Source organism: Sparus aurata, chromosome 23 (genome assembly GCF_900880675.1).
Source record: "Sparus aurata chromosome 23, fSpaAur1.1, whole genome shotgun sequence".
Classification (NCBI taxonomy): Eukaryota; Metazoa; Chordata; class Actinopteri; order Spariformes; family Sparidae; genus Sparus; species Sparus aurata.
The window spans coordinates 17,881,786-17,894,925 of record NC_044209.1 but is presented as its reverse complement, the minus strand read 5'-3'; the positions used below and the strand labels follow the sequence as shown (position 1 = coordinate 17,894,925).

General features: G+C 41.0%; 1 protein-coding gene across 1 annotated transcript; it reads right to left on the bottom strand.

The window, feature by feature from the left end:
- Positions 1-602: 602 nt before the first annotated feature.
- LOC115574793 (transmembrane protein 235) lies at positions 603-12,731 on the bottom strand. The gene is made up of 4 exons (XM_030406407.1): positions 12,254-12,731; positions 11,315-11,392; positions 10,382-10,519; positions 603-1,979 (listed from the first exon to the last, which is right to left on the bottom strand). Exons 1-4 carry the CDS (start codon positions 12,423-12,425, stop codon positions 1,735-1,737), a joined length of 633 nt encoding a protein of 210 aa, XP_030262267.1. The 5' UTR covers positions 12,426-12,731; the 3' UTR covers positions 603-1,734.
- Positions 12,732-13,140: the final 409 nt, after the last annotated feature.

The following is a 13,140-nucleotide window of genomic DNA, read 5'->3' as shown; positions in this document are numbered from 1 at the left end:
CTTTACCTCTCAAATTGGCTTTTACAGCAAACTCATAAAAGGCAAGAAAGCATGAATCTTCACTGCTGCCACAACACCTCTGTCTGAATTAATTTTACATTTAAAGTCAACAGTGTTACAACGTATTGATCAGAGGTTCCGCAAATCTTTACACAGTTGTTTATCTGTCTGCCCTCAGTCCCGAAGTGCCTCATTTACATTCAGAGGCAGGAAGTCCCGATTGCGACCTAAGATGAGATTACCTCAGTGTTTCACTAACTGCAAGACTTGTTGTCTCAGTTTTGTATTAGAGCTAAAACAAATATACAGTGCATGGATGAGCACAATGCAATCTGATCTCCATTTCCTCAGTACATCCATCAATTTGAAAACATTACTCACTAAAATCTGAAAGCATGTGGTGAATGTGGTCTTTTTTTCTGCTGCCTACTTGCAGTATTCACCTACAGCCTGATTCATGTTTTATTGCCATCACAATAAATAAAAAAAAAAGAAAAGGAAAGGCTAAGCCGTTCTGTTCACGAACGCAGTTCATAAGCGAGTTTTGTAATTAAAACAAAGACTCTTTTTTTTTTTTTTTACAGAATTGAAAGCACTCAACGTTGCAATTACACAGTGCTGTTTTTTACTTACAGTATGCAGAGAGGACAAGTCTCATGTCTAGAATCGGGCAGGAAAGACACAATATTACAACATCTAGCCATTAGCTGTTGCAAAGCAAGCAGCAACACGTGCACATTTTCTTTACTGCTGAAACCAGCTTGCAGGTTCCCCGGAGTGCACTTATCCTCAGCCCTGTTTGCATGATTAATGTGTCTGCGAGGAGGACGGGCACAGAAGTTTGTAAGCAGAAGGCACAAAGTAGCCGCAATTTTCTTAACTTCTACATCCAACATCGACCGAAATGTCTACTGCTTCTCAAAAGCTATGAAAATGGCAAATTTCTTCTCGCACATGGACCAACGAGGGAGCAGATGCGACTGTCTGCTAGAGTGTCAGCGGCTCCGTTGCCTGGTGGTTCTGTGCTGCAGAATCAGCATCTTTGCTTAAACTCAATATCCGGAGCCACTGATTTGAACCACATTTAAATACACTGTAAGATAAGGGTGCAGAGGAGATGCAGGAGTCCTTGAGTCGAATAGCCTCATATAGTGAGCGTAAAAAAATAAAATAAAAATGAGACCAATTGACTACACTCTTCGTTTCTCCGCTGAGCTCATATTGCAAGGCTGTGCGTTTGCATTTGGGTCTTGGATGAAGCTGTTTTCTGTCAATTACAAAAAAATTGTTCAAGACACATCTCACATCAAAAGTGATTAAAATGTGACCCACAAACTCATACATAACACAATGGTGATAAGCTTTACATGTATATTGACTGGTAATACAAGGCTGAAATGACTGAATAACACTTCAATGACATAGAAAAAAGAAAAAAAAGGTTGCTAATCTATGCAGTTATTATACTCTAAATTAATAGTGCGTCTTTTTCTTTTTGTGCAGACACATTTCTACCATCATGAGGACTGGGACAATGGACACAAGATAGCAGGGCTCGCAACAGGCTGGGGAGAACAAAGACACACGTGTGCAAACAGCGTCACTTACTCAACATCTGTGCGTCTATGGCTGCATGAAAACGAGAGCGTGCATCTACATTTTGTTGCCTTGGCCCTTGATACGTTTGACAGCGCCAAAGCTGTTTTTTACTGTTAAATAAATAAAATCATTAACCTATAACATGGCGATGGCTACACCAGACTCATAGTGTCCCTTCATCTGAGTTATTCTGGCAGCCAGCATAAGCAGCAGGCCAGTTGTCACCTCCAGGCTGTAGGAGACCCAAGCTGCGGCCAAGGACCAGCCGTAGGACATGTCCACATCGACTAAGCTCTCCGGGGGCGCGATTCGCTTGAAGTCCTCCATGGCCTGGTTGGAGTATTTGATGTAGATGCACAGCCCAGTCAAGGTGAAAAGACCTGAAAACAGATACATGGCACCATTGGAAAGAAAATCTCAAATTCACTTGCACCTGGAACATGAGGATCACCCTCATTTATTAATGGATTTGTAACTTAATGACCTCGTTGTAAAAACTGATTAGTTTAATTAGGAAATAATCCTATTGAAACATAATTGTCTTCATTCAAATCTGTGGATGTTATTAGATGATATAGACTCCTTAGCCCGATAATTGGAAACAATTAGTATTATCCGAAAGCATTAAAGATTTAAAGCAATTTTTCAAGTCCAAATTATTTCAGCAAGCTGCCTCTGAATTAAATCACATTATTCAAGATTCAACTGCAAGTTTTAGAAATGTTCATTTCCTTTTTTTTTTTTCATACTTAAAGACATATGAAGCATCTTGGATAACAGCACAGAGGATGGTTGGAAGGAATAACACACTGACTGTCAAACCCCAAACCCCTTAACTATCGAGCAGTCACTGCTACAGGCACTATTCAGACTGACCTTTACTGTGGCAACATGGAAGGCGGAACCATTGAACCCTGGACCTTTCCATGCTCTTGTTAACCTCCATTTACTTCTGATCATTAAAAATCACAATCTTGGACTTCTCTGACATGATTCACCAGATGGGTTGTAATGCAGAATCATATCTGGAAAGAAGCCAGCAGAAAGGGTTTATAAAAGGACAGGCACTTTCAAAGAATGCTTGGCAGATAATTGGATGTACCATCTGTTTGTCCATGCCTATAACAGACGGAGAGCTTTACCACCGGTGGAGCCATTTGGTAAACAACCTCTTACCAAAGCCAGACAGGGGAGAGGAATGAAAACATCTGTCAGTCAAGAACAGCCTTCAAGCCTTCTCTCATTTTCTAACAAGGCTTTTATTGTGAAACATTTGCTCAAACGTTTTGTGGAAAAATACTTTTTTTTTTCCAGTTTCTCTCAACTTAATTTATTTATTATTTTAATGTTACACTTTAGAATAAGAAAAATGAAGTTAAATTCTTGCAGTTCTAAAAAAAAAACATGATGTGACACAGTTGACATGATGGACTGTAGTGCTGCTGTTATTATTATTATTATGCATGTTATCCATATTATTATGGAACACCGACTACAGTCCAACCCTCATTTTTTGTTCTTCTTTCAATGAAACATACTCTCCAATCACCTCTTGAGGAGCTGCTATTGACAAACAGTCGCTTCTCTTGCCGTTTCTAGCGTCTCTAGCAACCGGTTGTTCTTAAGGACACTGATTGGTTCAATGCCAGCTTGTTCTGGTGACAAATAGGCACCTTAAAGCCTGGATAGATGTATTTGTGTGACAACATGATTTATATGGGTCGTTGTCATTAGCTATGGTTATATAGATAACATTTCCTCATTGGTTTACATCAGAGGGAATTAATCTTAAAGAAAGAAAGAAAGAAAGAAAGAAAGAAAGAAAGAAAGAAAGAAAGAAAGAAAGAAAGAAAGGCACTGTGGGTTCTACAGGCAAACCAATTTCACATGGACTAAAACGTGTTGAATTATAGATGAGTGGAAGTCTGCCTGAGAACATCAGAGAAAATACCTCCACTGATTAGTACACCTGATTACAGTTTTTTCCTTGGACCTGATTGGACCTCTGCATGGAAAGATTTAACCTTTAGTTCTGCGGTGGATTTGCTGAACACCTAATGTGCTCACTCAGAAAAAGCAAAACCATTTTAATGGGGTGAAGATTGTTTTGTAAAACAACCTTGAGGTGCAGAGTCAAAGCTGTTAAAGATGAAAATGTCAGTTTAGCCCAATCTCATATTCCAAGAGACTCAGACAAGTTCATCAGCTCTCTAATACGTGAAGTGAGAGCTCAGAGTAGGATTTCACGGTCCTACTGATGCATAGATCAACATAAAATTTGTGTTTCAGCTTACCATCTCTCTCAAACTCAAAAGGGGAAATAGGTAAAAAAAGAAAACTCTTCAGTCCATTTCCCATTTTCATTTGTCAGAGGAGGTTTTTGGACGAGCGGATAGATCTTTTTATGGCGAGAAGTGGACATGACACTCAGCGCAAAGCATGAATTTAGCTGTCTTTTTTTGTGTGACACAGGAAGCTGGGCCTGTCAGCGCAGATGATGAGGTATAATAATACCTTCTATTTCTGTGACAGATTCATGCGTTCACTCTCAGCCTGACCAAAATCAAGATTCAAGATCATTCCCTTTAAGTTCCCACCTCAGCTCAAATTCATCCATTGGTGGTTATTTTTCTTGTGTAATTGCGACAAGGCCATTGAACCTGTCAGGGTGAAGGAAGAAAAACATCCCTCTGTTACTGTGCTGCTGATGAATATGTGACAGTAGATCCAGGTCTGTATAGAGCAATCGTAGACGTTTTCTGCACAAAGGGCTGTCTCCAGGGTCATTATATAGGCTGATACTCAGTTTCATCTGGCAGACTCTTATCTGGCTGGGTGATAAAATAAAAAGAGCACCACCTGATTACGGTGAAATAATTCTTAACCTTGGTAAAAGTTCAAATCGGCTTATTATGTGATTTTAAAGATTTTCTCAAATGCATCTCTGATTTCTATTTTTGACTCGTCGTGCATGGCCTCGCACAGCACGCCATGGCATTAAAGTGGCTAGATCCCCGCTTAAGAAACGGTTGCAAGTGTGAGCTTGTTTAGGCTCCAGCAAGCATATTAGCGTAACCTATATGAGGGTGACTTGCTATTTTCAGCGTGCAGGTTACTAGCTCTGTTGCTGTTTCCTGTAGAGACAGGGAGAACATCTTTTTTTACAGAAGCAGACAGAACAGATCGAGTCAGGCAGGAGGTCAGACACAGGAATAGCACAGAGCATCTTGTCAATTTTAAAGACAAATGACCCTTTTCAGCTTTGGGATTTTGTTTCAAATAGATAGATAGATAGATAGATAGATAGATAGATAGATAGATAGATAGATAGATAGATAGATAGATAGATAGATAGATAGATAGATAGATAGATAGATAGATAGAATTACTTTAATGATCCCAGACTGGGAAATTATTTTGTTACAGCAGTAGTGGGTCCGCAAATAAAACATTTCATACATAAATAGAATCCAATATATACATAGTGTATATATACAGTGCACAGTGTGCTATAAACAGTAAACAATAATAATATATACAACAAAACAAAATATGCAAAATATACTATAACAATAATAATATATACAACAAAACAGTAGAGAGACCAGAGTTCTCTGTCAGGCAGAGGTGAGAGAGTTGTTGTATAAAGTGATGGATTGTGGCAGGAAAGATTTCTTGTATCTATTGCTACGACAGCGAAGCTGAAGCAGTCTTCCGGAGAAGGTGCTCCGCTGTCTGACCAGTGTGAGTTGGAGAGGGTGGAGAGGATTATCCATGATGGATATAAATGAGCAGCTCACAAGTAATTTTGATAACTGAGCTGAAGACTACAACACAACAAAGTCAGGAACACAATTAAACACAATTAAAATAGACAAAAATCCTCTCATTCACAAGAGAAGCACACAAATTAGGCAGAAAATAATTAAACAAGCACAATCTGAGCAAGACAACAACATCGGAAAGGCCCAATTCCTCTGATATCTCAGCCTTACACTCAGTTTTTCTGAGCCAAACAATGATCTTTTTCTTAAGTGGTTTTGTGCCTTTGTTTTTAAAGTGTATCTAAATGTTGCATATTCATTAGGGATGTGCATCTTCAACACTGAGGCGATACGATACGCATCTCGATACACTGCCAACGATACGATACATTTAAGACTCATATGAAACAACCACCGATAACATACAATACGATTCTCCGCGATACGATCCGATGCGATATGATATGATGCGATGCAGAAGAATACTGTACAATGGAATACAAAGTGGTACAGATAGTTTATGTTCATTCTTTATTTCTACCTTGTGCTTTACACTTTTAACAGGGACAATGGGACAATTCCCTAAACTCAAAGCAGTGGTGCCTTTTGGCAGTTCCAAGCTGCTGAATGAATGCAAAAGTTGTACAGATTGCTGTACAGTTAAACAGATTATACTCTCCATTTCTACAGTTTGCTTCACATTGCAGGAGGGACAACTCAGCCCTAAACAAAAACAGTACTGCTCTTCCTGTGAGCAAGTGCGATAAATAACAAAACATTTTCACACAGGTATCATAACTTCCTCCAAAAGCTCTAAGTCACACTGTAGGGCTGGATGTCTTTGCAAATAAAGAACAAGATGGCGTCTGTTTTTTTGGTCGAATGAACCGAATTGCTAGCCTGTGGGGCGTGAAAAAAAGTTGGGATAAGGCTACTTTGCTCACCTGTCATCATGTTAGCAGCAGCACCCCCGCTGGTGCTAACCACTGGAGCCGAAGGGGACCTCTCTGTCACATTAACGCCATGTCGCCGCTTCAGGTAAGAGGTTAGATTGGTTGTGCTCCCTGTGTGTTTAATCGCGACATGGCACATTTTACAGATGGCAGTGACCGGCGAGTGTATCTCTTCTTCATCCAGGCTTACTTCCTCTCTGACCGCCTCTGATTTCAAGCATGCTGTTTGGTGCTCTGCTCAACCCACCTCAAACTCACGCTAGACAGGACTCTGGCTGAACTGGCCGATGACGGCCGTGGTGAAGAGAACGCAAACAAGCACTTGGTCCTACCTCTAAATTAGTTTACGTATTGTTTTTTATCGATGCAGAGATTTTATATACGATACATCTCGAGTTCATCCGGATTTTAACTGATGCAACCGATGTTCATGAGGATGTACTGATACGAATCGTGGAATCTTACCATCCCTTATATTCATTATTGCTAACTTGACCACAGAATGTGAAGGTGTAGGGTGGGCAAGACGGAAGGAGACACAGGAGGCTTTGGTTGGGGTGCTTTGGTCTAAATGCGGATGCAAACATGGCAACATGCTCACAATAAGTTATTAAAATGTGTCCTGAACATCAATGTGTTCCAGTTTCATGGCAATACATCCAAACGTTTTTAAGACACTTAACTCAAAACCACACATGCGTCAGCCTTGTGGTTGAATGGTCTAAACGTTCTATTTATACAGTCTACATCGCACTCAAAATGTACAAAAAGGACACAGTCTGACCAAATCTTTCAATCGGGGACAAGGTCCTCTGCAATTTTATGCCACTTCATCAGGATCAGCAATTACTGCGGATGCTGTGATCAATACTGCTAATTATGTCCAGATCGGTAGAGAGAACATTTGGTGGTTTGTTGTCTAAAATCATGCTCAGCCTCATCAGGAACCAGCTTGTGATTATGATTTGATTTGTTTTATGCAAATCTGACTGGCAAGTGTAAGAAAAACATGGAACTGGTAGATCATGGCCTTGAGTTACAATTCTGCAGAACAGCAGTGTTAAAAAAAAAAAGGTGTCAAAACTGTTAATTTAGCATATGGGGAGTCTCTGTCAGAGCAGCACGACCATCACACACAGTTCTGCAATAATTAGAACTGACGGTCTTGAGTTGATCAGTGACTTCTCTGACAAACAGCCGTGCACGGCGCAATAACACCAGTCTGAAGGTGTTCCTCCTCCTTAATACCTTATAATCCCCATCGTCAAGCCACTCTAATAACAGAGTGAGCGAAAAGATCATTACCTGACTCAATTTAGCCGAATGGGTTTCTGAAAGTCCACACAGAGGAATGTGGAGTGTAGCCGCAGATTCTAGCTACAGCAGCCAAAGGCAAGGTACAACATTTACACAACACAAATGGCTGTTTGCTCATCAGCCCTCGGCCTGCGCCAGTAATACTCCTCAGTCTAGGGACACTGCAATGAGGATTTGAGAGCAATAAGAGCAGTTGCCTTAAAATGAAAAATGCATATTTTCTCTCTTACCTGTCGTTTTATTTGTCCATCTGAATCATAGGCAGGGGCGTCGCTAAAATTTGGCTGTTAAAGATGCAATTTCAGTGTAGACTGAGAACGAAAGGAAGGCCAATCGTTGGGGTCCTCATTATCATATTTTAATCATGAATAAAGCTAATTTTCCCTCACTTACAGGCCTACTGAGTAATGTTTACGTTCAAGATATTTTAACCTGTAATAAGACCTGTGCAGTGTGCATAGGCTATTAGAGCAGGTAGAACATTCCCTATTATAATTTCTTCTCTTCATTTTCTATCTGTATTAGGCCTATAGTAAGCTTTGTAGGGTATTAAGAGAAAAAAATCGCCATTTAACAGAGACTACAATACCCGGACTACCCCCACGAACACAATTCCGATTTGATTTACTACAGTGGGCAAAATTAGAAATTAAAATTAGAATAATTAACACATGCGCCTACCCGGTGTCAAGGTGACCATATAGAGCAGCGGTCCTCAATAGCCCCCGCTCTATTATTCCTTCACTATGTGTTTTGGTTGGGTCAGCACGTGTATACCGGGACTTGTCTCCATGCCAACGATACACAGACAGAGCGCAACTTTCACTTTCGTTTTCGGAGCATTTCGCGTATTCACATTTTGCTGGTGGTAAGAGATTGAATATGGCGTGTTTCCAAGTAAACTGTTATGACAAAGTGGACAGTGATACTCGGCAACTCGCAGAAATAGGATCTCCAAAGTTGCGTTTATTCTGCCTCCAACCGCGACAATCTCCACGTATCTGACAATGCAGCGGTTTTAAATAATTCGTCTTACTTTACCGCCTTGCGCAGTTTGACAAGTTTTAGCTAATATTAGCGACCTCATGTATATTCAATGTTGCAAAAAGTGTAACGGATGGGCAGTTTCTCCCGGCAAACACCCTTTCACTCACGGTGCGAAAATTTGTATCATCCTTGTTAAAACACCATTTAATCACAGAACAGATGACGTGAAATAACCCACAACCATCTTACATATCATCTTATTCACAAACACATTCACGAACCATAATTACACCAACAACAACAGAATACCCAAGATCCATTGCGCCACAGTCAACAAGTGGCGTTACAATATGCCAGGAGAAGCTGTGATGAAGATTTCCAATTTGACGGCATTACGAGACGAAGCATAGGAATTTTGAAGAGACATTTCCTTAAAATTCAGAGATAAGCAAAACACAAATAAATGCACTGAAATCGTCATATCAAGCTGCAAGCAGGATTCTTGTCACATCTATGTCACAATGAAATAAAATAATGCATGACTGAAGTGATGGACACAATGTTTGAAGACAAACCAAAAGAGGAAATATTCAACTACGTATTTTAATTTATGTTAAAATGGAAATTACATTTTATTTTAGTTCGTATTTTGTTGTTTAGAATGAAAAGGACATTTTGTTTTGAATATGACAGTATTATTGCATGTGGCCTGACCGACCTCAATACATGGACCTCTGAGTCATTCAAAAAAATCTTTGTGGCCCTTTAAGATTTGTATTTGAGTACCCCTGATATAGAGGTTGAATTCACGGCGGGGATGCTGAATCTGTGCAAGTCACATACACTGGAGACAACAGGTCTTATCAGGGCAAATGTTGTATCCATTACTTTTAAAAAGAATGATTCATAAAAAAATATATATATATATTTGAAGCAAATTCGCATTATGTGCAATTTGGGCCCTCCCACAGTTTCTGAGTGCAACAAAAAAAACAAAAAACAAATCCCAGGCCTGCAACAATTTGTCAGACCTGATGTCGATGCCCCCCCCGCCCCCCCCAAAAAAGGTGAAGTCGGAGTCACACTCAACTCAGATTTTCACTCAAACGTAAAGCACAGAAAACCGACTGATGGTGTTGACTCCCTGGAGACACACAACAAACTGAGCAGGGGAACTGTAACACCCTCATAAAACCTCCCAGCTGACTGATTGCAGCCAGTTGATGGAGATAATCAGAGGTGCACCCAATAGCCCCTTGATGACCTGTGACCTAGATCTTAGGAAACATCTGTTCACAACAGGACCTCTGAGAATCTCTGTCTCTGTAATGCCGTTATCCTACAATCTCACTGAAGTGCAACAACATGCACCTTTCCTTCTGCATTGTGACACAGGTAAACTAGTTTCTAAAGAACCTGCTCACAACAAGGTCTGCTGAAACTGAAACTAAAACAACCTGAATGGATAAATAGCACAAGGGGTAGGAGGGAAAATATGCTTAATCAATTTGGGGATGAAGGGTTCTTTCAAGTAAGTGAGAGAGAAATTATTTAAATATGAATCGTCAAGGTTGTCTACTGTGATGTGGTTGACGCAAAGACACACACACGCACACGCACGCGCGCGCACACACACTCACACACACACACACAAAGGCACATTCTCAGGCACCTGCATAACAGACCAGCTTACATGAAACACACATATAATTGCTAGAGACTCCGTAGAACTAATCAAATCAAAAATCTGTCTGGACTTACTGCAGAAGAGAACGTAGGATGCTGATCCGGCCAGCAAGTTTGGACTGCCGGCCAACGAACTGACGAGCCCAAAGATCCAGCCGAACACCAGGAGAACCAGGCTGAGAGGCAACATGATGACCACCACCCTGTGCAAGCCTGCAGACACACACGTTCGCATACGAATGCACACTGGTCAGCGTGGTTAAAGATCTTAAAGGGGAACTATGTAGTTCAGCAAACCCAAAATATTAATGAAGTAAGACTACAAATGTTTAATTTTTCAAAGCTGTTCTCAGAGGAAAATAAGGTCCCCAGAACACTGTTTGAAGCTAGAAAGGTGGCAGGGTCACTATGACACTATGAAAATGTGTTGACCTTTAAGGTCAGTTTATTTATTCAGACATGAAAACAAAAGAGAGTTTGTTTGTTTAGGCATAAAAATATCAGTTTATGAGGATCTTTCTCTTCTGGTTAAAATTCCGTTCCCCAAAACTACGTGGTGCACCTTTAAAGGACTGAGCCTGACACAGTGTCTTCACTTCATGCCAGTTGGATTCAAGATTGCTGCTGAGTGCGACCACTTCCAAGATCAGTTTAGATTCTCAGACTGATTTCTGCCATCCAGGGAGCCATTCACTCCCACTGGTAAGTAGGGTATGAAAATCAACGTGCAGTGTGTTAAGACTCGCTTCAGATGGCGTCTGACAACTGTGTTCCATTTCCTTGACAAACCTGCGAACAGGGACTGTTTCAGAACATATGCCATCCTTTGCATAATGTGCACAGTTGCTTATTGGATTGGATTTTATTTCAGACAGCAAACTGTTCCTTGTAAATGTCATTTCATCTGCGGGCAGACTCGCTACTTTCTTAAATCCACTTCATTATCGCAACATATGTCAGCCGATAAACAAAAAACCCAACAAAAAAAAAAAACCCCACACCACTCACCCAAAAGGTGCCTGTCTGATGGCGGCAGGCTGGACAGATTGGCTGTGAAAGAAGGGATGACTGAGCTGCTGTTCGCGCCTGTAAATGTCAAGGAAAAAGGTCAAGATATGACAGGAGCGGGCAGGAGGGAGATCCAAGACTTGGCAAAATTGTTACTGGAGACCAAACAATGAAAAAGAAGATGATGTTAGTAGAAATATAAGACATTGCATGGTTAGATGAGTCCAATCTATTGAAGACACATATTTGTTCGGCCCCTGCATGTGTTGACAGGTTTTGCAATAAGAATCGTATGTCAGCGTGTGTTTGAGCTCTCTGGGTAAACTGTGCTGGACCCCTCTGGGACCAAGATGTGCAGCCAGTGAGCAAACTGTGTTGCAGCTGTGTATCGAACAAAAAAAAAAAAAAAAAAAAAAAAATCCTTTATCTCATTCTCTGCAGCCTCCTGCCTGTTCACCACATGGTGAGGCTGAGTTGCCACATGGCTGGGAAAGGGGGGGAAAAAATGTAATACATCTAGTCTGATGAATGATGATGAACGAGGAGAAACAATTCAGCCTCTTAGCCGCACTGGCATGTCATCTCTTCTGTGCAAAAACTGGGATCCACTGCGAGAAGCGTCTGCACCTGAGTTCTCCTCTCTGAGGGTGGTGAGGAATGAGTCAAGGCGAGCATCGCTGCAACATCACAGACAACCTAATCCCTGATCATCATTAGATCCCATGTAAACATCTGCATCACGAACAAGACTGCCTCGGACTGACAGAGATTACAAATTCAGAATTCCGACCTCCAATGCTTTTTTACGCACAATAGTTTAACTGACAAAGCTTTTCGAAATCTCATCACAGCTCACCCACAACTCATTTGAAGACCCTGTCACTGACATCTCACACAAACAACAGACCACAATAAAGGATTTGAGTTGAGTTGACGTACCTTCAATAATCCTCCACAGTCCGGAATGTGAACTCAGGTCGCCCGGACCTGTGTGGTCGGCTGTGTTGTCATCGATAATGTACCAATAATCGGTACCGATCGCCACAGCCAGGAGGCTAAAACTGAGCAAACCTGTAAACCCAGCAGTGAGCACCACCAAGCCGTACCTCATGATGCACAGTCCGCGCACAGCTTCTCTAATATGCAGCAAACTTTTCAGATGTTCCTACACTGTGATTTGAATCGACGCTCTAGGATGCGCGGTGCGTAAAAGCTCTCCTGCTGGATCCCCGGCTTCTCCATGACTACCAAAATAGATCAGGGTGGAAACTGAGAAGAAAAAACAAACACGTCCAGTTTATTGTTCTGAGTGTACTTTGAAAGGGGAAAAGATTTTTGTAAAATAAGAGGAGAGATGCGTCTCTCTGGACGCCAGATTCAAACTGTGGCTGACGGCGGCAGCAGCGCATCTGGACTGATCCACAGAGTCAAGGTTAGAGGACTGAAGAGCCAACTTCCGCTAAAGGATTCCAAAATAAAACCCAGAGCGGAACATGGATTGTGAAGGTGCTTTTCTTTTTCTTTCTTTCTTTCTTTCTTTCTTTCTTTCTTCTTTCTTTCTTTCTTTCTTTCATAGCAGCATGAGCATTCACCCCTTTCGAGCCAATATGTAGTAAAAGGAAATTTTGCAATTATTAACAAATTAACAGTTTCCCCAGAGTCTCCACAGAGAAAATTGGATGATGCAATTTGACTAAAAACGGCATTTTCACAAATCTTAGATTATCATCATGACAATTATAAAAAAATAAAACACACAGGTTCACTCACACATTAGCACCCTGAATAAAAAAATATGAAGTACGATGATGCCTGAAATAAACCTC

What these genes read in the sequence shown, in the direction of transcription:
- LOC115574793 (XM_030406407.1), bottom strand. Translation starts at nt 12,425, where the DNA reads ATGAGGTACGGCTTGGTGGTGCTCACTGCTGGGTTTACAGGTTTGCTC. An exon ending in ACTGTGGAGGATTATTGAAG is followed by an intron (nt 11,393 to 12,253) that starts GTACGTCAACTC and finishes TGACATTTACAG; the next exon opens with GCGCGAACAGCAGCTCAGTC. An exon ending in ATCCTACGTTCTCTTCTGCA is followed by an intron (nt 1,980 to 10,381) that starts GTAAGTCCAGAC and finishes ATCTGTTTTCAG; the next exon opens with GTCTTTTCACCTTGACTGGG.